This window comes from Lemur catta, chromosome 9, assembly GCF_020740605.2.
Source record: "Lemur catta isolate mLemCat1 chromosome 9, mLemCat1.pri, whole genome shotgun sequence".
Classification (NCBI taxonomy): domain Eukaryota; kingdom Metazoa; phylum Chordata; class Mammalia; order Primates; family Lemuridae; genus Lemur; species Lemur catta.
In genome coordinates this window covers 25,778,513-25,805,407 of record NC_059136.1, presented here as the reverse complement: position 1 = coordinate 25,805,407, position 26,895 = coordinate 25,778,513, and the positions used below count along the sequence as shown (strand labels likewise).

The following is a 26,895-nucleotide window of genomic DNA, read 5'->3' as shown; positions in this document are numbered from 1 at the left end:
TAATTCCTAAACTAGCAGGAGCAAGCAAGATGGTTTTACATTTCAAGTTTTAACACCTGCTTTGTATTTGCCTAGATTTAGGAAACCAGGCATCCATCTATGCACACTATTCTATTTTAAACCAATTCATGTGTAAAGAGAAAATTACCAAGAACATGATACTTCTTCAAAATGAAGCAGTATTATTTGGTTGAACCATCAGAAATTGCTGCTATTCAGCCACGTCGAACTACAAAAATAATTTCATATTAGGCAACTGAATGATTATCAGATGCTGCTAGCAACAATGGATTCCTAGGGCTTCCCAGATGATAAGGTTATATAACGCAATGGTGAAGAAAATTTGCAATAAAAGAATAACAGAATATATTATTAAGGAATCACTTATCAACCCACCCATCAAATGCTAAATACAGACATATTAGGTACTTCTATGCTCAACACGAATATTAAGCCTGAAATGTTCACCTTCTGATCACAGAAATGAAATGACTATTTAAGAATAAAAGTGTTCCTGATAGTATTCTAGGAAACTCCTTTATTGATGTCTTAACATATCTAGTTCTGAAATTAGGATTCTACTGTGAATTATATTGCAATAAATTATAATTTGGCCATTTTGACTTGCCACCTAATTTTAGGTTTATGGTAGAGCTGCAAAGCCAGTAGAGGAAGCTTCTTTGGTACCCAGTGGTACCATGCTATTCACTGAACCACAGTCTCAAATTCAATTTCACTAATTTGTCCACTAATGTCCTCTCACTAGTCCAGATTTCACACATTTACTCATCTTTTCTCTTCAGCCTCCTCCTTCTTGATCTTTTCTTCTATTTCATGACCTTGATAGTTCTGAACAGCAATGATCAGAATTTTATAGACTCTCCCTCAATTTGGGTTTGATGTACTAGTTTTGCCGGTATAGTGATTTTAAAAAATGTGTCTTTGACAGCACTAACATCACAGGGGCAGAGATTTAAAATATCTTACAAATTTTTCTTAGAAATTAAGGCACATACACCCCAGATTCTGTTTTTGGCATTAAACACAGCTATTCAAGTTCTACCAAATATAATAAGGTAATCGTTCAACAGCTCAATGTGAATGTTTACTTAAAAACAATCTCCCATAAATATAACAGAAAAAAGGCAGGTAAAACAAAATGGCTTTTGGCAAAACAAATGTATTGACATAGCCTGTTTATGGAAAAGCAAATGTTAACTGATCCAGCCATTCTATAGGACTATGCTTTATGGAAATGTGTCTCAGACCTATACAATAAAAGTGCAGAATTCTGCCTTTTATTACCAGTGGAACAAGAATGATGCTCACTCTCCTCATCACACTCGGTCACATTTCCTGAGCAATTGTTCTGTTGTTATAAGATTTTATACATATTAGCCCATTTAATCCTTACATGAACCCCATGTATTAGAAACTGGTTTTATCCTCATTTTACAGATGTGGAAACTGAAATACAGATTAAATAACTTCTCCAAAGTCACAGGCAATTCAAGCTGGTGAAGTCAGGATTTTCACCAGGCAGTTTGGTTTTAGTTTTCTGACATTCTCTCATAACATATGTCTTATCCTGCTTGGGCCTCAGTTGATGGAATGTAGAACATGACCTTTATAGTAATAAAAAGAGCAGTAACAGCCATTGTTTATGAACTGCTATGTGACAGGTACTGTAATAAGTAATATATATTTTAATCTGTTAAATATTCACATCAACCCTACAAAATATTATTTTCTCCATTGTGGAAGTAAGAAACCAGGCCCAAGAACATGAGGCTAGCAACTGGCAGAGCTCATCTGAGGCAGACTCCGTCTTAACCCCCAAGTCTGTGTCCCCCTGCTGCACATGAACAACTTGACCTGTGTTCTGGATTGGCTGAGGAACCACACTTCAGAGTCTACTTCCCACCCTCACTGGGAGCTCTCTCCACTGGAGTGGGAGCTACAGGGAGGGATAGGAACTGAGGCTCTATCCAAAGTTTCTAACATGGAGGCACATCCACATGGTTGAAACAGGAGAAGACACATCTGCAGGATGCACTGATACCGCCCCCACACACAATATTCATGATTCTACCACCACCACAATTCTTTTACATATTGTTCCTTTTCTTCTTCATATCAGAATACCTGAGACTGTAAAGACCTAGGCGACAGCGATTTCTTTGCATGTAACTTCTTTAGTTTTGTACTTAGCTGAGCATCACACACAATCAAGAAGTGAAATCATGGTTTTGTGGGAGAAAGTCATACCTGTAAGAATCTACTTGCCATTAATACCACTAGAATAAAATGTCAGCTTTTTATACCATAGCATTTATATGTAGCAAAGAAAACTGTATTTTATTTTTCCAAAAGTAATTTACCATTGAGGAAAAGGTATTGGTACAATTTCATTATTTGATTATGATAAAGGAGACTCTAATTACCTTGACAGAATCCAGTAAACTCTTAGGAAAAAATCGCTTTAAACCAACATCTTTTCTGAAATATAAAAAGAAGTGTATTAACAAATAACACCACCAAATCAATTAATATGACACACTGCAAGAAGAGAAAAGCACTGTAAATTATTTATCCTTCCATATATTGTTCAGGACAGAAACAAGTATAAACACTGCAATTTACCAGTAGATTCACAGAGAGGGTGGGACAAACCATTTTCTAGGTATGTACAGAAAACATGAATACAAGTTAGCTTAAGTAGAAATCCTTTTGATTTTTTTATCTTTATTGTTGAAAACTCTTCTAAAATATTGCCTCTTTGTAAATTACAATGTATAAGAAAACAGTTCTCTGCCAAGTGTGGTGGCTTGTACCTGTAATCCCATCGACTCAAGAGACTGATGTGGGAGGATCCCTTGAGTCTAGGAGTTCAAAGGTGCAGGGAACTATGATTGTGCCACTGCACTTTAGCCTGGCAACAGAGAAAGATCGTGTTTCTTAAACGCCCCCCCCAAAACAAACCAAACAAAAAAAACACAGAAAGAAAAAATGAAAAGAAAGAAAACTATTCTTTTTCAGATACTGCTTAAAGGCTGTCCTCATAAACATCAATTATAATTCCAACTGGGTAATACTATATTTGTAGAGAAAATAACTGGTTTGATTAGGAAAAGCTTCATGATACACCTGGGGAGTTTTTTAAAAAAATAAATCATTTGAATTTATACTAAGAGTTGACTGATTTTAAAAACAGACTTTTTTGATTAAAGGACTCATTCAACTAATAACGGCTTATCATATCAGTTTCACATTAGGAAAAAAAAAATAGAGATTAAGTGATTTACCCCAGGGTTTAAAAGTTGAATATATGGAAATGTTGGAAATCCCAGCAACTTTAAGTCAGGCTACAAAATTAAATTGATTATTATTATCAAGAACCTCATCATTTGGAAGGGGTAAAAAATAAAAGAAGAAAAAAAAAGAACCCCAAAGCACCTTGGCCAAGAAAACACATCAGAAAGAATAGCTGATTCTCTTTTCCATGCAATTTGGGTAATAAGTTACCCAGGTGTTTTGGCCACTAGATGGCACTTGTGCACTAGTAAAATGAAATAATGCCTCTCAAGAGATTAAGGAATGTCAGGAGACACAAATTATAAAAGAATCAAGTAGAGAAGTGATATCTTTTCAGGATCAACAAAAAAACCCCAATTAACTGAATTTAAGTATAAAAACACAGGATGACTTCCTAATTATAAGTTAGCTGGCATTATGAAAAACACAGAAATCATGTTAGTTTATATGGTTAATCCTATACTAGATATCCAAACCTAATCCCTTATTTTATCATCTATATTATAATCTATTCTTAGAGATTATAGAATAGGTAGTACCTACACCAACGAACTCCTTGCTAAATCTCAAACTGGTTTCAGTTCTCATTCTTGTTATTTTATTATTGTTATGTTTGCTACAACCTGTAATTCTCTTTCTTGGCTTCTATGACATATGGTTTTCTGGTTTTACCTATCAGTTAATTCATATAACTCTGGGTTTTCCACACTTTAACCATATCTGTTTGTGACTTCCCTTCCTTACCTTTACAGCACTGCCATTATCTACTTTGATTATTGGATATGAGGAGGAAAAAATGTCCACCCAAGTTCTTCCTTTTCGTGTTGCCTCCTAAAAACACAGGGTCTTTACATTTTAAGGATTTTGATGCTAACCACTACTGGGAAGTAGCAAAATAAATACATAAAAGAAAAGCACTCCAGAATCTCTAAGGCATTATTCCTGATCATTTTCTTTCCTAGCTTCCTTTTCAGGCAATAATAAAAAGCACTTATTTTAGTATCAGAGAGTTCTTGACTTCAATTTTGGCTCTGCCATAGGATGGCTTTGGTTATTGACACCTGGGAACCTCAGGTTATCCACTTGTAAAACGGGGATGCCAATTCCTACTGCATACAATGGTGCTAAGGATCAAATAAGAATGTGTCTATAAAGTTCCTAGAACTCTAAGGGGGGCAGTTTCCTTTCCTCTGGAAATACCTCAGAATCCTTCTTGTCCCAAGAGCTTTTGGTCCATATACCCTATACCCTTCTGCTTATTGTTGAGGGAGGCGTGACCTGGGCTGAGGTTTGCTGGCAGGCAGCAGAGGTGGTAACTGGAGGTTCAGGGGCTTAGCCCCATGGATGAGTGAGTGGACATGAGGTATGAGGGAGAGAGAGGGCAAAGATAGCAGAGGGAATGCTGATGCCATGCACCGAAAAATGGAAAGTAGGTGGGGACCAACAGTTCTGTTTTAGACACATGAGGCTGAGTGAGGTGTCCATGCTCTCCTAGTGGGCGTTTCAAGAAGGTGACTGGCCATGTCAGTCTCTGGCTGAGGGAAAGACCGGGCAGGGGATGTCCTCTTGGCAATTGTGAAGCTGTCAACCACTATTTGTAAAGCTGGTTACATATTTATTTTTCTCAGAGTTAGGTATAAACAATTTTTGTCACAAATGGGAAAATTAAATTTGGACCAAGAAGGCTATGTATTTCAAGAAATATAAAAGAGGGCATATTTTTTTGTGAAAACAAAGACTACTACTAGGTGTTAATTTTACTTCAAAGATGAAGACAATTCCATTAAAAAAAAAAAGCTTAAGGCCAATGTGTAGCTTATATGCAGTTTAAAAAAAATACTTTCAAATAATAATGAACATACATCCATACATTAGACCTCTTTTTAGATACCTGGCAGTTGAGAAAATAAATATGAGGCTAAAGTACACAAGATTATCACAAAAATTCAACACTACCACCTTTAATACATTTTAATCAAGAAGTCAATCTACTTTGACTTCATGGTAGAGGACTCTGAGAAGCACCTAAGGTATTATGTTCAGAGTTTTTAGGAAGAGCCTATTATAGATATCTATATTTAAAATCTCTCTTAGGAAAGCAGGCAGGGACATGTAGGCCGTCCCATTTTCAATACGAGGTCACCTCTCTGTGTCTGGCCCTGGTTTATGATGTGCACTCTCATCTGCAGTGGAATAACACTTCTTTGAGCTCAAACTCTACACAACTGTTCAATATGTGAATAAAATAATAAAACACAACTTATATTCCATAAAAATATAACTACTGTCCTTTATTATAAGACAATTCTTTATTATTAACTATCAAAGGGCACATCCTAAACACATTCAAACTCATCTGATAAAAAACTAATTCCTATGAAGCTTTGAGAATACTGCCAATTCCCAAACCCAAGCATCAGTTTATTATTAGATTCCCACTTCAGTTCACAGGAACCTTCTGAACTCATACACAGATGACAGGACGTTAACACTAGGTTAGAGCAGTGTTGTCCAATACCATAGTCACTAGACATATGTAGCCCTTTATACTTAAATTAGTTAACATTAAATTGAAAGTCCTGTTCCCAGTTGCATCAGCTGCATCTTGAGTGATGAGCTGCCCCCCATGGCTCATGGCTCCTGAACTGAATGGGCAAAGGACATTCCAACACTGCAGAAAGCTACGATGGGCAGGGCTAGGGCACAGCAACAAAGCTAGACTTCAGCCACCCGACACTCGAGGGCTTAGTGCTATTGGCCTAGGCTCCTCAGTAAGGGCAGGGATGGGGGAAAGGAGAGACGCTGGGTCAGGTGCACAGCTACCACAGGGACAACCATACACGGTTCCCACAATGGTCAGAAAGACTCCAGGAAGGAGACATGGAGAGATGAGGAGGGAGTTGTACATTGAACAAGGAACCTTTCCTTGGGATTACCTGTGCAGACATAGCAGGGAGCTTCTAAGCATTATTCTTCCTACTTTTCTTTTAGGATAGGATTAGCAAAAAGAGTTTCTATGATCTATTCTTTAAGATTCAAATTTATTTGGATTTGAAGCCACAAAGAGAGATGCTGTACTCATGTTCTTACTTATTGAGAGTATATAGCATAATAGGTAGCATAACAGTTCACAGGATAGGAAAACACTGGATCTTCTCTTTTCTTAAGTGAGATATTTATATAAATAAGTAACTGGACCACAGAGTGAAAGGTATTATGAGACAATAAGCATTCAAAACCAATAAATCTAGCTGTTGAAAATTTAGGGTTTCTGGGACTTAAAATTATTTTTGTGATCAATTTTATAAAAGAACTCTCAATGTTTAATTTTAAATGAAATATTTAGAACACTGTGACTGACAGGGTCTTCTGTTTTGTTAAAACGCAAAATTCCTTTCATCTCTCCAATGACTCCCACCACAATTTAGTGTTACTGGAAATCAGCATACTCATGCTTGGAGACCTCTGTCCTCCCACATCCTATGCACAATGACTGTGTAGTGCCTCACATTCCCCCCTTTCATACCACACCGCCACCCAGAATGGTCGAGGGAAGACGACAGTGTGGAAGGCTTCACTGCTATCAACACTCCCCACTTGCCAAGACAAGCACTCTACAGTGTGCTTGTGCACTGCTGAGATACTCCCAGCCTGTGGTCTTGTCCCACACCTGTGCATTTAGATTCACAACCCCATAACACAGCAGGCTTTAAGTGGACTCAGACTGGAACAAGATTTATTTACGTATTAGAAGGGAGCTAAGCTTATTATAAGTGAATTCTTATGTCAAGGATAAATTTATTTCTCCTCTGGCGATATTTCTGAGAAGACTCTGACTTTGGTGACCTTGTTTAACTAATACTTTCTGAACATAATTCCTTAAGTATTTAAATCCCAGGCAAAAATGCAGGCAAAACTAACTTCAAATATAACTTAAATGTGTATTTTCATGTAGTATCCCTATCTAACCCTTTTCTCAAAACTCTCAGAATTGAGTACGTTTAATTTAAAAACAGAACTGAGGTACTTTAACCTCTAACTTATATGTTAAGCCTCTTAAAAACAGATGTTAAGATTCTCTAACTTCAATAGAGATTGCCATTTGTTTCTTAATTATATTCTCTCTTTCATCCTGGGTAATAAAAAGTTGTCTTTTGGTACAGTGCTGCATTTCCCAGTCTCTTTTGTAGGTAGCTGTGGCCATGTGACTATGTTTTGGCCAATGTTCCCTATGGTAAAGAATTATACAACAAGTCCTTGAGTAACACCATTACATTCAATGTTGTTTCATTATAACTTTAATGAGAAAAAGAAAATCGATTCTTAGCTGAGGCTACTGTCTATGTGAAGTTTTCACGTTCTCCCCATGTCTGTGTAGGTATTCTCCATGTACTTTAGTTTCCTCCCACATCCCAAAGACGTGCACATTAGGTGGACTGGTGTGTCTGCACTGTCCCCAGATGAGTGAGTGTGGGTGTGTTAGCGGGCCCTGTGATGGAATGGTGTCCCATCCAGGGTTAGTTCCTGCCTTGCACCCTGAGCTATGGGGATAGGCTTCAGCCACTTGCGACCTTGAACTGGAATAATTGGGTAAACAATGATCTGTTTTTATTAATCTTTCCTAAATGTAGGCATAGCTCACATTTATTTCAACATTTAATATCAGAAGTCTCTGGACCTTTATCTAGAAGTTCGGTGATGATTTTGTGACCAAAACTATGCTGTAAGAACTTAATTCTTGCTTCTATCAAATTAGCCTATAGTAAACCTGGTTTTGATATACACCATTTTGATTAAAGTCACAGTTTCCAAGAACCTATCGATGATGTTAAGTGAAGACTTACTTTATACACATTTGTGTCCTTGAAGGGAGAAAGAAAGACAATGCTCATCTCTTCCTCCTTCTTGGGGGCTAGAATTCACATGTAATGGGTGAGGTCCAGTGGCCATCCTAGGCCATGAGGTGGCTATGGATTATGAAATAGCAAGTAAAAGGAATCTGGAGCCCCAGTGACTGAGGCTCACTGACTGTCTAGGACTCATTTTACATGAGAAAGAAATGAACTTCTGTATTAGTGAAGCCACTGCCAAGTCCTATCAAATCTATCAGCATCTCCTTCTTTGATGTATTATTATAGGCAGCTAAAGAAAGCAATGGATTACTGTTGACAAGAAAGACAATTTAAAAAATGAAATGAAAACAAAGCACAATTATAATTAACCTCAGCTAATTTCAAATTACAAATTTATTCATTCAGTAATTATCTATGGAATATCTAGCCAGGCACAGTGGCTCATGCCTGTAATCTTAGCACTTAGGGAGGCTGAGGCAGGAGGATTGCTTGAGGCCACGAGTTGTAGACTAGCTTTAGCAACATAGTGAGATCATATCCTCTACAAAAAATTACCCAAAATAATTAGCCCGTTGTGCTGGTACATGCCTATAGTCTCAGCTACTCAGGAGGTTGAGGCAAGAGGATTGCTTGAATCCAGGAGTTTATGGTTTCAGTGAGCTATGATGACGCCACTGCACTCTAGCCTGGGCAACAGAGCAAGACCTTGTCTCAAAAAAAGAGAAGTATCTATGGAAGATCTAATAAATGTCAGATTCTCTATAATATGTGGGGATTACCACGAGGTCCCTATATTGACGCTGCTCACATTCTATTAGGGAAGAGAAACAATTATAAACACAACCATAGCAAAATATGCTAAATGCAAAGATGACCAAAAACAAATTTCTTAAAAAAGGCAAACCACTTAATAAGGAAATGAACAGAAATAAAAGGTTAAGTGGTTCATTTAAAATAATTTCATATTATAGTTTTCTCATTTGGGGAATAATCACTGGTAAATAAGATTCTTCCTTCTCTAATACCATATTAGGAATCATAATTTTAACACTGTATTTGGCTTAATTTGTTGATACTGGCAATGCAGTTTTAAAGGCTGATAAAAAATATTTTTCTTACAACATCTGACCTCCTTTCGTAGATGCCTTCTTCTCTCCTCTTCACCTCCTACTTACAAAATATGTAAATCAAGTCTTATCTGTTTTACACTCGAGTTAGTTCCCTGGTAGCATGAGCCCTTAAGGAAGTAGACTGAGGAGCAGGGGGAGACCCTCATCACCACGTACCTCCCCTTTGCCTACAGTAAAGGTTCTATCAAGCCTGGAAATAAAGATTGATGAACTCTTCAATTGGTTTAAAGAAAAAAAATGTAGTTTTTAGATAGTGCTTTTTCTACTCTCAGAAGTTGGGCCTTATGATTTTTAGCATAATTCAAATAGTTACTTTGAAACAAGGTAAAGGTGAAAGAGTATTCTGCATTAGACTATAAATAACTGAGATTATATTTAAAATTTCTGCTATTAATAGAATTTGATCAATTATGTGGACTATTTCATGACTTTCCTTCTTATTAAAAAGGAAAAAGAGAACTCTGAAATAAAACCAATAAGAAAAAGTAATATTCTGCATTCATGTATAATTCTTTTCTGTACTGCGTAAATATATAAATTTCTAAATGGCTCCAAATTACTAAAAAAAAAAAAAAAAAAAAGTAGGCAAGGTTAGGCCCAGGCTGTCCTTGAGGAATTAGGGCTGCCTGGTTCCTGAGTTCCTCCTGCGGCAGAATAGCCACAGTATGCACGAGAGGCACAGTGTATCTCTACATCAGCGCCACTCCTAAAGCGCTGGCATCAGCCTTTCAATGGCTGCAATGAAGAACATAACCAAGCCAAACATCATTAAGTATCTTTAAAGTACTGAGAAAATATAACCATTAATCTAAAAGTGTTCATGGAGTAAAGGTATCTTTCAAGAACAAGGGTGAAATATAGAAAATTACAAGATGACAAAAAGAGAATTTTATCACCAAAAAGTACACATAAAAAACTTTTAAATAATATACTTTAAAAAAAAAAAAGGAAAACTAATGTCAGAAGGATAGACTGAGGTGTGACAAAGAACGTTTAACCAACACACTGATAAACACGGAGGTCTCCACGATGCTCCCAATACACATAGACAAAATGCTTTTTTTGGGTTTCTGGACTGAGGGTACCTGCAAGGTGGGGACAAAGAACCTAGCACGTGGCCCTGAGGCAGAACCAGAGGGAGGCTGAGGTGGCATTACTCCCTGGCTCATGTCAGAAGCCACAACAACAGAAATGAAGCCCCAGTCTAGGGTCACCAGGCTCTAATTCAGGCCTCTCTAGGGGCTTGAATAAGAGTCACAGTAACAGCAGATTGAACTCTCTGGTACCCCAATATTATTGTCAAACACAGAACATACAACAGCAATGCATGAAAAACGTAAAAGAAATGGCACAATTAACTACAGAGGAGCATACAAGAGGTTACCAGGAATGAAGAAGCAGATTACATCATAAGAAATGGAACTTCTATAAATGAAAAATGTAAGTGGCAAAAAACTACTTGAAAGAGAATTAAGGAATTAGAAGACAAATCCAAAGAAATTACACATACACTACCATTGAGAAAAAGGGAGATAAAAAATACGAAAAATGTTAAGAGATTAAAGATATAATGGCATACATTTTCCAGATGGAAAACATAAATCCACAAAATTAAGAAGTATGTCTGGGTCCATCTAGATTTATAAAAAGAAATCTAAGCCCAAGACATGAGTAAAGCTAGAAAAGACCAAAAATAAGGAAAAGATCTTAAAAGAAAGAGAAACTACACAGAAATATCTACAGACTTTTTTCACAGTCATAACAGAGTACTGTCTTTACAGTGTTGAGAAAATACAGTGATCTGAACAATATAGTTGAAGTAAAAGGAAAAGTATACCAGAAGGGATGTTTAAGAAATAAAATGATAAACATACAGGGATAGCCAAACAAATAATATCTGTATAAATTAACAATAATGTCTATTATTTGGTGTTTAAGTAAAAAAAGATATAACTAAAATAACAAGAAAAAATGACATGTAATGTGGAAGAAGGTGGAGAGAGTTAAGGTGTTCCAAGGTCTTTGTATTGTTTAAGAGAGGGTTACATAATTTTAAAATCTAGAGTTGGTTAATATAGAAAGTATAAGGGTAACTAATTAAAGAGTAGTTTACAAATTTCCAAATCATTGGAGAAAAAAATTAGGAATAAGAGTACCAACTAAGAAATAAACAGCAGGCACGCATGTGCACACACACAGTTTATTTCTAGGGCACTAGAAATAAAGATAACACAAGCAAGTCCAATATATAATTCATTCTAACAAATATGAATGTATTAAACCTATCATTTAGCAAACTGGATTTAAGGAATCCAGCTTTATGATATTTAAAAGAGATACATTTAAAAAGTATAAGGACACAGAAAAGTTGAAAGTGAAAAATGGAAAATATAAACCAGGCCAATGCTAACCTAAAGAAGGGAAAACAGTCTTTAGAACAAAAACAACAAAAATATATTATTAGACATAGAGAGGATCACCAAGTAATGACAAAAGACTCAATTTACCAAGAAGATATAAGCATTCTGTTTATATGTTTAAATAAAAGAGCATCAAAATATGGAGCAAAAATTAACAGACCTACAGGAAGAAATTGGCAAAGTCATTATCATAAATAAATGTTTCAACACGTCTCTTAATTATTAATATGTCAAAAGAAAAAATGCCACTACAGATAGTTAACAAGCTTGATTAGAAAGTACATTTTTTAAACCACCCTAAAACATTTAAAAACACTGATCATATAAAGCAAATACAGCAAAATGTTAACAACTACAGATAGAACCTAGGTGGATAGATACAGAGTGGCGCACTGTAGAATTCAACATTTTTATATGTTTGAAACTTTTTCATAATAAAACACTGGAGGCAAAATGTACTTATTTTAGTCCACAAAGAAAGTCTCCACAAAAGTTGAGCTTTTATTACACAGACCAGGCTGTCTGATCATAATGCTAGTAAGCTAAAGGTTAATTTAAAAAGAAAATATTTTTTAGAATCTACACATTTGGAAATATAAAACCAAAAATGAATCCACGCAAGTTTCAGAACAAACATTTAACAATCTTAAATCACTGAATACCCTTTTAAAATCAGGTCATGAAACTCAAAAGCTAAGACAAAAATAGGTGACAGATTTTGCTACTACACTGAAAAAAAGACAAAATTCTCTATTACTAAAGCCACATACACACAGATGAAACACAAAGATGAGCTGGGAAAGAATATATAGAACTAACATTATAAATCAAGGGTTAATACAACAAAGACTCAGGATTAATAAAGAAAAAAACATTAGAAAACTTATAAAAATGCAATTTACAAAAGGAAAATAAAATGGCCATATATGGGAAGATGTTTACTATTATCAAGTAATCTAAGTTACATAAGGAAATAAAACTATTATTTGTTGCCTATCATCTAGGTAAAAATGAACAAAAAATGGCAACACGTTTTATATGTTATTAACCCAAATTTAATTTCCACCAATAGATGACAGGGTAGTATTATACACTCATTTGATGGACTAGTATACTAATATATATTTGTATTTAGTTACATGGAAAGATCTCATCAACATAAGGTTAAAGAAAAAAAGCAGGATGCATGTATATAGTATCATTCTACTTATACTAAAAACTATCATATTAAAAACTATGCATTGTATGTGTACACACGTGTTAAAAAAGAGGGCTGGCTATATAAGGATATTTAGTAAAACTTGAAGGTTGTTATCAGTAAGTGAAGGGATTTGAAAATTTTTTTCCTATTTGACAGTATAGTTTCAATTTTCTCAATAACCAGAATGAATAACATTCAATAACTACAATGTATTATTATCTTTGAAACAAATAAATTAGAAATCATCTTTAAAGGGCTCAAAATTAAGTCAATAAATGAACACATTCTTTTATATTATGTTTTCTTTTCTTTCTTTTTTTTTTTTTTTTGGAGACAGAGTCTCACTCTGTTGCCCGAGCTAGAGTGAGTGCCGTGGCGTCAGCCTAGCTCACAGCAACCTCAAACTCCTGGGCTTAAGTGATCCTACTGCCTCAGCCTCCCCAGTAGCTGGGACTACAGGCATGTGCCACCAAGCCCGGCTAATTTTTTCTATATATATATTTTAGCTGGCCAGATAATTTCTTTCTATTTTTAGTAGAGACGGGGTCTCGCTCTTGCTGAGGCTGGTCTCAAACTCCTGACCTCGAGCGATCCACCCACCCGGCCTCCCAGAGTGCTAGGATTACAGGCGTGAGCCACCGCGCCCGGCCTATTACTTTTTCTTAAGTCTCTTTCAAAAAACTCTACACAGCTTGATTTTTTTACCCTGATTGACAATCTTTCCTGTGGATAATGATAATGACAATTATGGTCAACATCTATTCAGTGCTGGGTACTATACATATTAAGCACTTGACATGGATTCTCTATCAACTCCCCCAAACAACCCAATAATAGTTAGGTATCAGCATTATCCCCATTTCACAGATTTGGAAACAAATACCAAGAGCTTTACTAATAAAACTGAGCAAAGAGAAGACCTAGTGAAAATGAAGCTAGGACAGACGTGAACCCAGATATTCATTCTACTCCAAGAGCCCACTCAACTAATTCACCTCTCATATAGGGATCAGGCACTGAATTCACACAACTTATAGAACTGCGAAGAGTCACCATAGTGGGGGGAAAGCATAGGAATTCAGAAAGAAGGTACAGCAAAATAATATCCTAGAACTACAAAAACCCGAAGATTCCCCTTTAACTATATTTTCTTACTTTAAATATCACACATATAAATGAAAAAATACTAAACAGCCATTTCAAAGCAATAGATCATTCAACTTTTCAATCATATCCTCTGAGAAGGATCTAATTTACAAGCTCATACTAGGTCTGATTCTCATTTCCAGGTAGTAATAATCACAAGCCTTGACTTATGTATAGTAATTCCCACATTTTCCATTTCACTGACTCCCCACAAAAACACCAAGGTTTTAAAGTCACCGATTAATAACCCAATTTGTCCTCTTCCATCATCTATTCTGTCACCTGTAGTTCTGTAATTTCTAAAAATAAGCCAAATTTACACCAACTTCAGTGTAAAATTTGACTCTCATTTCAAACAGATCTTGAACTTAAAACTCCCCTCTCCAAACACACTATTCACAACCTCACCTTGATGGATACCTGCTTCTTCATTTTCTTTTAACTGATTGTTCTGGCTGCTAAAAACATGTCTACACATTATCCATGGAGATTTCTTTCAGGCACCTCTCTTCCTGTAACTCTGTATCCTTTTGACAGTACATCTGGCTTTCTTCATTCTTTTGTATACCTCTCATTCTCACAAAGACTCTATTTTTCAGTTATCTTTCATTTTCCTATCTTGACTTCACCCAAAGATAAGGCAGAATACAATTCACAGAATTCTTCCCCAATCACTGCACTAAGGCAGGCTTCCATAGTGACCCTGAAGGACAATCACACATTTCCAGGCGTCTTTTCCCTTTGACTCTGCCAGGCCACTGAACTAGCATTCCATTTCTGACTTCACATAATTATTCACCAACAGCTGTACCTTTTTAGATCATCTCTACTGACTGGCTTTCTGCTTCCTCGATCCTCCCATCAGATTTTTAAAAATTGAGATAAACTTTTTATTTTACAATAGATTTACAAAAAAGTTACAAAGGTATGTACCTCATATACCCCACACTAGGTTCCCTACTGTTAATACCTTGCATAACTATGGTGAACCTGTCACAGCTAATAAATCAGTATTGACATATTATTATTAACAAACTGTATACTTGATCCAGATTTTTCTGTTCCAGGATCCTATCTCGGACACCAGATTACATTTAACCATGTTTCTTTAGGCTTCTTCTGGCTATTTCAGTTTCTTAGACTTCCCTCATTTCCTTGATGACTCTGAAAGTTTTGAAGAGCACTGGTTAGGTATTGTGTACAATGTCCCTCAAGTAGGTTTGCCTGATGTTTTTCTCATGATTAGACTGGGGTTATGGGTTTTGGGAGGTAAAGTGCCACTGTCAACACACTGCACCTTGGGTGTATACTATCAACACGACTTATCACTGCTAATGTTGACCTGGATCCCCAGGCTCAGGAGGTGTCTGTCAGGTTCCTTCACTGTGAAGTTACTTTCTCCCCTCACTCCCTTTTCATGCTATACTCTGTACACACAAGTCACCAAGTGTAGCCCATACTTTGGGAGTGAGTTGTATGCTCCACATCCTTTCAACAGGGGAATATTGGCATTATTTGGAATTTTTCTGTAGAGCAGATTTGTCACTTCTCCTTCACATATTTATTTATTCAATCATTTATATTAGTACTAACTCATGGAAATTTATACTTTGAGTCATAATCTGGGGCTACAGTATAGTGGCATCATCATAGCTCACTACATCCTTAAACTCCTGTGCTCAAGCAATTCTTCCTGTCTCGGCCTCCTGAGTAGCTGGGACTACAGGCACGAGCCACCATACCCAGCTAATTCGTCTATTTTTTGTAGAGATGGGGTCTCACTACGTTGTTTAGGCTGGTCTTGAATTCCTGGTCTTAAGTGATCCTTCCTCCTCAGCCTCCCAAAGTGTTAGGATTATAGACGTGAGCCACCCTACCTGGACTTTTTGTTTGTTTGTTTGTTTTAGTACTTCCTTCTTTCCAGCAAAATAAACTGCTCTAGGCTCATCTTGTATTTTCTCTCTCCTCCCTGTAACTAGGCATTTTTCTAAGGAAGCCCTGGTTCCTTTCATTGGAGAATGGTATTAGAAACCAAGGTGTAAGCACTGGGTATCATCAGAGATTTTTTTAATGCTAGTAGTATTAGTCCTTTCATAACAGATAACAAAATGAACATTTTTCTTTCCTTTTTCATTTAAAAAAACATGAATGTTCCCTCAGACTGTAAATCAACACTCCCAAAACAACGTATTCTTTCCCCTCAAGCACGCTCTTTTCCTGTGACTGGTATCCCTCGTGGCCCATGACTGAAAGCCAAGAGGTTCCTTGGATTCTTCTTTTCTTTTGACCAGGCCTCCAGTCTCATAGGCTCCGACTCTGCTAATCCACATCTCCATAGCCACTGCTTCTGTCTCTCTCAGAGTCTCATTATTTCTCCCATGGAAAAGAAAGATGCAATGGCTTCTTGGCATCCTGCTTTCATTTTTAACATTCTAATCTCATGAATACGGAATTCTAAATCACAGATCTCATCAAATCACTGTCCTGATGAAAACAGTTCAATGAGTCAGCAATGCCCAAGGACCAAGTCCAGACTCTTTCTAAAGGATGTAAATAAGCAGTGACCTGGCCTCCGTGCATACATATCCCTATCTCTCCCTCTTAAGTATGCTGTTCTATCCCCAATGAACTTACACTTTTCTAACCTTTATCTGATAACCCATGTTTCTGTGCCTTTGCAAATGCTGATTTCTCTTCCCAGATTGGCTCCCATGCAACCCCCACCTGCCCACATTCTGTGTATCACTCACCCTTCAAGACTCCCATTAAACAACATCTCCCTACAAAACCACCTCAGACATCAAGTACCACCCACCTGCAAATACTTGGTAGATACTTCTACATTTGGTTTCCAGTATATTATATTATAATTTTGCTTACTTTTCTGAGACTCTTCATTCTAGCAGTAAGCTTCCTGACGGTGAAAATTTTGTATTATTAATTTCTGAATATCGAGCACTTAGCTACTAAGGACTCAGTGCTCATTTATCTTTTGCTCAATCAATCATCAAAAAGATGAAGTGCAGCAGAAATTCTACTCTTCCAAGACATAAGCTCTAGGATGGATTATAGTATATGATACTTACTCTAATACTTCATAGTTAGACTTCTTTTCTAGTGCATTGTCCCGCATCTCCCAGTATGATCGCCTAAAATCAGGGAAGACATCAATTTACATGTATATATAACGAATGTTTAAGTTGTAAAATGATCAAAATTAGGGGAGAGTTATCTACTTAATGAATAATTCAGATTCTTCTCATATTTTTACTTGAATGTTATTGAATATTTTACTGATAATCCTTACAAAGCGAATAAAACCATCTGGAAAAATTTCAAATATAATGAAAAACATTAATGAATAAAGATCTCAATGTATACTTATCATCTTACCGAATTTCTAGACATCCCAACTTCAAAGCAATTTCCTGGTCCACTTGATCAGCTATTTCTAACATATAATCGCTCTTCACCTACAGTAAAAGGAATGGGAAAACAGTGCTGTTTTAAAAGAACACATTTTAGATGTATTCATTCAATAAATGTCCATTGAGTATCTTTTATTTACTTTACACTGTGTCAATAATTACTCTAGATACTAGAGATATAAGAATGACTCATACCAAAAAATAATTAAAGAAATAAAATGGTCTTCTAGCAAGAAAAAAGCTCCTATCATGTATGAGCTTTTCTTTTTCTTTCTTTCTTTTTTTTTTGAGACAGAGTCTCACTCTGTCATCTGGGCTAGAGTGCCATGGTGTCAGCCTAGCTCACAGCAACCTCAAACTCCTGGGTTCAAGCCATTTTCCTGTCCCAGCCTCCCAAATGCGTGCCACCACACCTGGCTAATTTTTCTACTTTTTTACAGAGACAGGGTCTCACCCTTGCTCAGGCTTGTCTATGTGTTATTTCTGATCTAAACATTATTCCTTCTCAACATCTTTGCTTTATTTTCTGCATTAGCACCCTAGACCCAGATGATCAATAAATATCTATTAAATGAACAATTGGGCAAATGAAAACTGGAGTGTGGGTACCTGTGTGTAAACATTATTTTCCATATAAAATTTACAAGCAACAATAGGTTCTATTCCTTATATGTAGTAGGCACTTAAGCCTGATCACTTGGAACAGAATTACTTAATCCATTAAGTCAAAAGCTTTGGTTCTAGAATAATTTTGTTTATACTTCAACGGGCTCTCACATCTGTAACAAGTCAGTCCAAATTTTTAAAGAATGAAGTTTTTGTATCATAAGTTTATTATTGAATACAAAAATAACAGCACAAGAGATAAACCAAGACAGGTATTTAGATAAGGTAGAGAAATGCCAGAGGGTTCTGATGGAAAAATTAAGTGGCTCTTAGTTGTCTGGTGCAGATTTCAGAGGAACCATGACAGATTATCAATTATATGTTGAAGAAAATGCACCATTAGAAAACTGCCTTGGAGATTAATTACTATAATTCCTAACCACTATTCATTCACAAGTCTGAAAAATATAATCAAATGCTGTATTTCATTCATCAAAACCAAATTCATATTAGTTATAAAAACGAAAAAAGAGAAAATTATAATTTAACAATCTTTATGGGGCCGGGTGAGGTGGCTCACACGTGTAATCCTAGCTCTCTGGGAGGCCAAGGTGGGAGGATCGTTTGAGCTCAGGAGTTCAAGACCAGCCTGAGCAAGAGTGAGACCCTGTCTCTACTAAAAATAGAAATTAGCTGGACAACTAAAAATATATATACATAAAAAATTAGTCGCGCATGGTGGCACATGCCTGTAGTCTCAGCTACTCGGGAGGCTGAGGCAGAAGGATTGCATGAGCTTAGGAGTTTGAGGTTGCTGTGAACTAGACTGACACCACGGAACTCTAGCCCGGGCAACAGAGTGAGACTGTCTCCAAAAAAAAAAAAAAAACAATCTTTATGGAAAAATCCCTTCATTTATGTGTCTTCAAAGTTCACAGTTGTTTTTCCTACAGCCCCAATCTACTGTTCTTGATTATCAGAGGTGTATGACCATGGCCTGAAACCCACTCATGTTCTGAGGCGATTGATGTGTTCTGCAAAGGGTAGTGATATGAGACAGATCAAACCATCACAACAGACTCTCATCCTAACCTCAAGCCCCACAGCAGCTTCCCCTCTGCTGGAGTGAAAACAAACCCTATTCAAATGTCTCGCGCTCCCTGTCATCTAGGCTAGATGCATTCTAGCGTTCTCTGAAGCCACAGAGCATGGTCATGTCCTGAGGCTGGGCTTCAAGATTCAGGGTCATTTACAGTGTTCATTTCCCTTATGTTTCTTCACTACCTCCCTTCTACTAACTCCCAGCAGAACTGCTTTCCTTTTTCAAATAAATGAAATTTATCAAGCATTCAAGTATATATACGTAAGGTATATATATTCAGCACCATGTCAAGCAGATTTATATGTAATATCTCATTTAATCCTCACAACCTCGCGGTGACTTGGGCACTATTATCATTCCCATTTTATGGCCTCAGAAAAACCTAAAGAAAATGATCAAGATGATAGCAGAGGAACTATTATTTAAGGAGTATCTACCAGGGACCAGGTACTATGCTAAGCATTTGGTAAATATGATTTCTGACTTTTACTGTAATTCTTCAAGGTAAGTTTTATTAATCCTATTATATTAATATAAAGATCAGAAAACTTAATTTACACAGAGTCACATAAATAAGTGTTAAAGCTAGGACTCAAAATCCAGATCTGGGCCGGGTGTGGTGGCTCACGCCCTTAGTACCAGCACTTTGGGAGGCCAAGGTGGGAGGACCACTTGAGCCCAGGAGTTTGAAACCAGCCTGAGCAACACAGAGAGACCCTGACTCTACAAAAAAGAAAAAAATTAGCCAGGCATGGTGGCACGTGCCTGTACTCCTAGCTACTTGGGAGGCCTCAGTGGGAGGATCGCTTGAGCCCAGGAGTTTGAGCCCATGCCACTGCACTCCAGCCTTGGCAACAGAGTGAGAGACACCTTGTCTCATAAAAGGAAAAAAAAAAATCCATCTGTCAACCCCTAGAACTCAGACTTTAGTTTGTACCTGTATCTTTGCTTGAGAACTCATCCACAGTGCAGTCTTTACTAGAATGAAGATCAATGACAAGCAGGAACCGCATCTCACTTATCCTTGCATCCCCAGTACATAACACAATAGCCTCACATGCATCTCCAGGTTCGTTTTAACATTGCCATTGTGTTGTATCCTCTTTCTCTACTGTGGATTACTATTGTTTATTAACTCTACGTAAAGCAAATTTTCAAGATCCTTTTAAGAAAAGACCTCTGAAAGTTGTTTTGTTTTTTAAAAATTAATTTGTTTCACGTTAATTTTCTACTTTAAAAATAACATGAATTTGGATTTCTTTGTATAAGTATTGCATTTATACTCAGGAGTTTTTTCATCTTACTATGAAATAGAAACAAACATAGGTTTTTAATATAAAAACAGCTCACATTCTCTAATAGAAAATATTAATCCTAAATTACTCCATAATTTATGCCATGTCAACTCAATGCTATGGCTACCACATGAGATTTTGTGTTTTCTTTTGGTCTCTTCTGAATACTCTAACAGCTACCCAAATTTATCAACCAGGCTCAAAAGTCCTTGGTAGCATGCAAAAGAGAATGGGGCTGACAGCAGACAAAGGTGAACTGACAAGCTTACTTACTAGTTCAGTGACCCAAGGCAAATAATTTTACTCTCAGAACCTGGTTGACTCAATTATCAAACATTCTTCCCTGAATTTTTGTCAGATCAGAGTGGAGTGTTTTATGTACACAAGGAACTCAATGGCAATCCCCAGTTAAAACTAACTTCTCAATTTTTCCTCTTTCATACCTAAGCTATAAAAATATACAAATCAAGGATTACATTATCTTAATGAATCATATTTTTCACAATTCAATGTCATTTATCATATTTAACAGTTACTCATTCATTGATTTATTTAATAAATATTTATGAAATGTCTATCATGTGCCCACATACAGTATTGAATAAAACAGGTGGAACTTAGGTAAAGGTAATATGGATTACTATTGTTTATTAATTCTAGGTCCAGCAAATTTGCAAGATCCCTTCAAGAAAAGAACTCTGAAAGTTGTTTTTTGAAAATTGATTTGTTTCATGTTAATTTTCTACTTAAAAAATAAGAATTTGGATTTCTTTGTGCAAGTACTGTATTTATACTCAGGAGCTTTTTAATCTTACTATGAAACAGAAATAAATGTTCACTTAAAAAGGATTACTTAGGATGTTATATGTTGAGGACAGACTGTAAAGGGAAAGGATTGAAGCTGGAAAACCTGTATGACAATAAGTGTTTCCAGTTTTTTTTTTTTTTGTCCATTTATAATGGGTAACCACAAATTATATCGGAGGTAAATCAATAATCTAAATTTAAGAGAAGATTTGAAGTCCAGTGTATGTCCAGGTGTGTGTGTGTGCATTTGAGGGTGTGTGCACCTGCGTGTGCACACACTTGCACTGAAGCACACGTGCACATATGCACATACACGCATGTGCACACACAATCCAATTTCTCAAACTTCAAAGGTATATAATTCCTTAATTTCTTAGATGTTTTCCTTGACATCTTTTAATAAATCTCATCTAAGAATTTTGAATATTAGGGCATTAGCATTAAAAATCAATCCTCACTATTAAGTTACTGAAGAAAATAAATTAAGCACCTGAACCCCATGCCTGTGTTGTGAATACAATGGTGAAGAATGGTGAAGACGACACACTTCATGGTTGCTCTCATTGAATGCACACATTACTGGTAGGTACAACAGATAAAAACTGTTAAATATAATGTGTAGACAACAGATCAGTAGTTCCTAGGAATTAGGGAAGGGATGAAGGTGTGATTATAAAGCAACAGGGAATTTGTGTTGATGGGATAGTTCTAAATCATGATTATGGTGGTTGCCAAAATATGTGATAAAATTGCATAGAACTACACACACATACAGACTCACTTGAGTGTGTATAAACATTGGTGAAAACTAAATGAGGCCTGTAGTCTAGTTAATAGTTTTCTGCCAGTGTCAATTTCCCTATTTTTATATTTTATTATATCAAGATTGCAATGGTAATTACTTAACTATATGTAATACATTTGTCAAAACTTAAGCTGTATACTTAAACTGATTATTTATTGTATATAAATTATACCTCAAACAAATTTGGCAAGATATAAAATGTGTACACAGAAAGCACCATTTAAATTAAGGGATAAAGACTGCATACAAGTTATTTAAGTTCAAGAGAGGAAAGGGAAGTTATGCAGGAAAATGTTAACGCAGCAGGTCTAGGTTGCTCAAATCCTGTACATTCTCAAAAAAGGCCTATTCTTAGGATTGGCCCTTAGCCTCTTGGAAACTAAACTCCTGAAGTGTTCTAGTAAGAGTGCTTTTACATACTTGAAGCAATGGCCACAATCTGACCCTCAACTGGTGAAAAAAATTGGCTACCAATTTGACCAGATAATTAAGGCACACACTGTGATGATGGTAAACACCTGTTTTGTCTCTAGGGTCTGGAGCTTGAATAACTGAAGTCAATCATACAGGAGTTGTACAGCTATGAGAGTGACGTCTAATAAACACCATAAACCGCGAAGCTCAGGCCTGAGTCCCTGGTTGGCAAACTGTTGCACATGTCATCACAATTAAGCATGTCCTGTGCAGGGGTAACAGGAAGCTTCTCCTCAATTTCTGCTGGACTTTGCCCCATGCACCCTTTCCAGCTGCTGATTTCACTCTGTGTTCTTTCACTGTAATAAGCCATAACCACAAGTATAACAACTTCTGAGTCCTGCAAATCTTTCCAAGAAATCACTGAGCACAATGGTGGTCTTGGGGACCCCATAGGCAGGAGTGTTCCTACCAAACTAAGAGTTTGATAATGGCCCTGAGGTGATCTAAAGGCAAATTTAAAATATCGGCAGGGAACAGTAAACTATTAGAAAATGACCATTTCTGCTTTCCCATTTTTAAAGTCTTTTTTGCAGAAGGATGACCAAGGAATATGGGTTGAATGGTATAAATACAACAGGAGTTTAAGTCTTCATTAGGCTTCTCCTTGAATTACCAAAAATACACAAGAATGGAAGAGGGAGAAGGGAGAAGGAATGTACACTATTAAACCTATTAAAGAACAAAAAATGTCTTCTAATAAGACTTAGACCTAGGTTTAATTTTACCTCTATCTTTTTTTTTTTGTTTTTTTTTTGAGACAGAGTCTCACTTTGTTGCCCGGGCTACAGTGAGTGCCGTGGCGTCAGCCCAGCTCACAGCAACCTCAAACTCCTGGGCTTAAGTGATCCTACTGCCTCAGCCTCCCGAGTAGCTGGGGCTACAGGCATGCGCCACCATGCCCGGCTAATTTTTTCTATATATCTTTTTAGTTGTCCAGATAATTTTTTTATTTCTATTTTTAGTAGAGACGGGGTCTCGCTCAGGCTAGTCTCGAACTCCTGACCTCGAGCGATCCATCCGCCTCGGACTCCCAGAGAGCTAGGATTACAGGTGTGAGCCACCGCGCCCGGCCTTTACCTCTATCTTTAAAAGGGCAGCTGATAACTCCCACACTGAAAATGTTAGATTTTAAACTAAAGTTTGCCACTGACAGCTGCAATTTAAAAATGTTTTAACTGACAGCTTTAAGGCCATGAAAATATACAGAATGAAATCAGTTTCTGATTAATACAATTATCTGAAAACTTGTAAAAAAAATTGGTATAAAAATAACAAAAAGATCAAGCAACAAGAAATAAGTATGCCCTGGCACCCCAAATTTTCTACAAGTTCAGATTCTATGCCATAGAGTTAAGTTATGGTTGTAGATTCAGTATTTTCTTCAATTTCCTATTGGAACTCTTTTTGTCAAATAAACCACCGATTATTTAATGATTTTTAAAGAGCTATGAATGAATATACTCATTTTAAATCTTAAAACACTTGTGGGAGTAAACAATGACAATTTCACACAGACGAAGGCACCTTAAGAGCTGAAAATTTCAATAGTGCCCAATGATTTCTATACAAGTTCAGGATCATCAATGCAAATATAATTAATATGACAACTTCTTGACTAAAGAGGGACACAGGCTTTCAAACTAACGGCTACCATCATTTGCAAAAGGTTGCCAATCAAATACTCACAACTTTAATGAAAGTTGAGACAGAGGGAAAGAAAAATAAAATGTTACATTGCAAAGGAAAAATCTGACTTCAGGGTAAAACAAGTTTCTTTCTTTCTTTCTAATGAGTCATTAGCTTTATTTGTCAAAACTTATTTTTATAAACTTCTGCTCTACAGTGAATAGTGTAATAACAAGAATGCAGTTTATTTTTAGAGTGTGCTGATTAATATCTTTCAGGATATTCAAAAATGGGTCAAAAACATTTAGTGAATCATTTGAGATTTCTCACCCTGGTAGTCATATTTAGGACATCTTTTAACATAACTATTTGTATCCTTAACAGTAATGTCCAACCAGTAACGTAACACTCACACATTAATATGCCCATTGACACACTATTTATTTTCCTCATAATAGCACTGAAAACGGGCTTAGATGAAATTTCAAAATAAGGAATAATAAAATTAAGGCAGTTTATTACAATCTATTTCCCTCCCTTCTTTTTGTGGGAAGACAGTGATGGTAGTGAGCACCCAAACATAATTATTATATTTCTACCCTGATAAAAGAGTCAAACCATTAAAAATACTGATTTTTCTAAAACACATTAAAACGGATAATACTTGGGGTATTCACTATGAGCCCAACATTACTAAGTGCTTTGATCCATTATTTCATTGAATACTCACAACAATGCCCTATTTGCTAGATTAAAAAACCCTAAAATCAGCTAAGACAATGAATAGACAAGCCACATACTGGGAGAAAATATGAGCAAAACACAGTATGACAAAGGTCTGGTATCCAACATATATGAGTAAGTGCTACATTTCAAAATCAGAGACAGAAAGTAGAATAGTGGTTAGACAAATGGGGAGTTATTGTCTAATAGTTAGTGTTTTGGTTTTATAAATTGAAAAGACTTATAGAGAGAGATGGTGGTGATGGCTGCACAACATTATGTATGCATTTAATACCACTGAACTGTATACTTAAAAATGGTTAAGATGATAAATTTCACGTTATGTATATTCTACCACAATAAAAAAAATCAGAGGAAAAAAAAGTCAGTTTAACAACACAAAATGAGCAAAAAGATTTAAGCAGACTTTCAAAAAAAAAAAAAGGCATACTAACATTCAATCTGTACATGAAAAGAATTCAACCATTAATAGGTAGTATTCAGGGAAGTGAATATGAAAACCACCCCATGATTCCACCACATACCCACCAGAAAGGCTAAAATGAAAAACTGACATCATCAAATGTTGCATATAATGTGTTGCAACCAGAACTCTCATACATTATTGGAGGGAATATAAAATCATACAACCATTCTGGGAAAAGGGCAAGCACTTTCTTATAAAATGAAAGAAATACTTACCCTATGACCTAGCAATTCTATTCCAAAGAAATGATGATCACAAAAATGCTTGCAATAGAACGTTCATAGTCATTTTATTAACAGTAGTAAAAAAAGGTAACAGTCCAGCTGTCCATCAATGAGAGAATGCATTTACATAACAGAATACTACACTGAGAAAAGAAGCCTTACATAAAAGAATACACACAGTATTTGTTTCTAAGTCTATTTCTAAGGAATTCGAAAACAAGCAAAACTAAACAACAGGGGGTAGGGAAGGAGCAATGGTTGCTTCTTGTGGCTGGGGAGAGGACTGAGTGCGAAGAGTCAGTGGGAAATGTTCTCGGGTGATGGTCATATTCTATATCCTAACATGGATTTAGATTATTCTAGTGAATGTATTTATAAAAACTCAATAAGTGTATACTTCATATTTATGTATTTAATGTTTATAAATTTTATATCAAAACAAAACTGTAATACAGAATTCTAGTTAATGATATACACATTGAAGCATACTGATATCTAAAATTGACTTTGAAATGCACCAAAATTAAGACTGGATAATGACCAATTAAAGGGACGGAGAGATAAAACTAGTCATGTGATAAAAAGGAAGCATAATAAATGTTAATGGTAGAATCTAGGTCTTGGGGATGCTGGTGTTCACTGTAAAATTCTTTCCACCATGGCAGCACATTTGAAAAGTTTTGTAATAAAACGGTAGAGAAAAAAACAAAACCTTAAAGTACAGAGAAATATTTTCTCCACAGTTACAGTTAGATCACCAAAGTGATCAAACTTGGCCCTGAAGCTTGCTCATACTAGTGACAGTTTCCATACAGTGACCCTTACCTTCTTTTATACTATTAGACCAGTGATAACAATATTTTTGTAACTTAGATCTCAACTCTATCATTGCTTTTTGTGAAACTTTCTCTGGCTCCCCAGTGCCTTCACAATCAAGGTCAGAAGACTGAAAGGGGCATCTCAAGCCACCCCGTCCTGTCTCTGTCTCTCCCACCACTGCCCTCCCACCACACTGGCCTTCTTTCAGCTCCCTGAATCACCAGGCTCCCTTCTGCCAGGGCCTTTGTATAGAATGCATGGGAGGAAAGGCAATTAAACATAATAATAATTCAGAGGTTTAGGATTCCAACAATATGGCTAAAGGACCTGCCAGCTAAATCAGAACTAGGTTCTAGATGCATTATAACAGACAGTTGTTCTTACATTACTGAAGCCAAAAGAAGATAAAGGAAAGGCGGGGAGAAGGAGGG

General features: G+C 36.3%; 1 protein-coding gene across 10 annotated transcripts in view; it reads right to left on the bottom strand.

Moving 5' to 3' along the window:
- PTK2 (protein tyrosine kinase 2) overlaps positions 1-26,895 on the bottom strand; it is a 258,855-nt gene that overhangs the window by 126,470 nt on the left and 105,490 nt on the right. For all 10 annotated transcript variants that reach the window (XM_045560796.1, XM_045560797.1, XM_045560799.1 and 7 more), the window contains 3 exons: positions 17,459-17,538; positions 17,152-17,214; positions 2,445-2,499 (listed from right to left, as the gene is read on the bottom strand). In XM_045560796.1, coding sequence (XP_045416752.1) covers positions 2,445-2,499; positions 17,152-17,214; positions 17,459-17,538 — 198 coding nt within the window. The remainder of the gene's footprint in view (positions 1-2,444; positions 2,500-17,151; positions 17,215-17,458; positions 17,539-26,895) is intronic.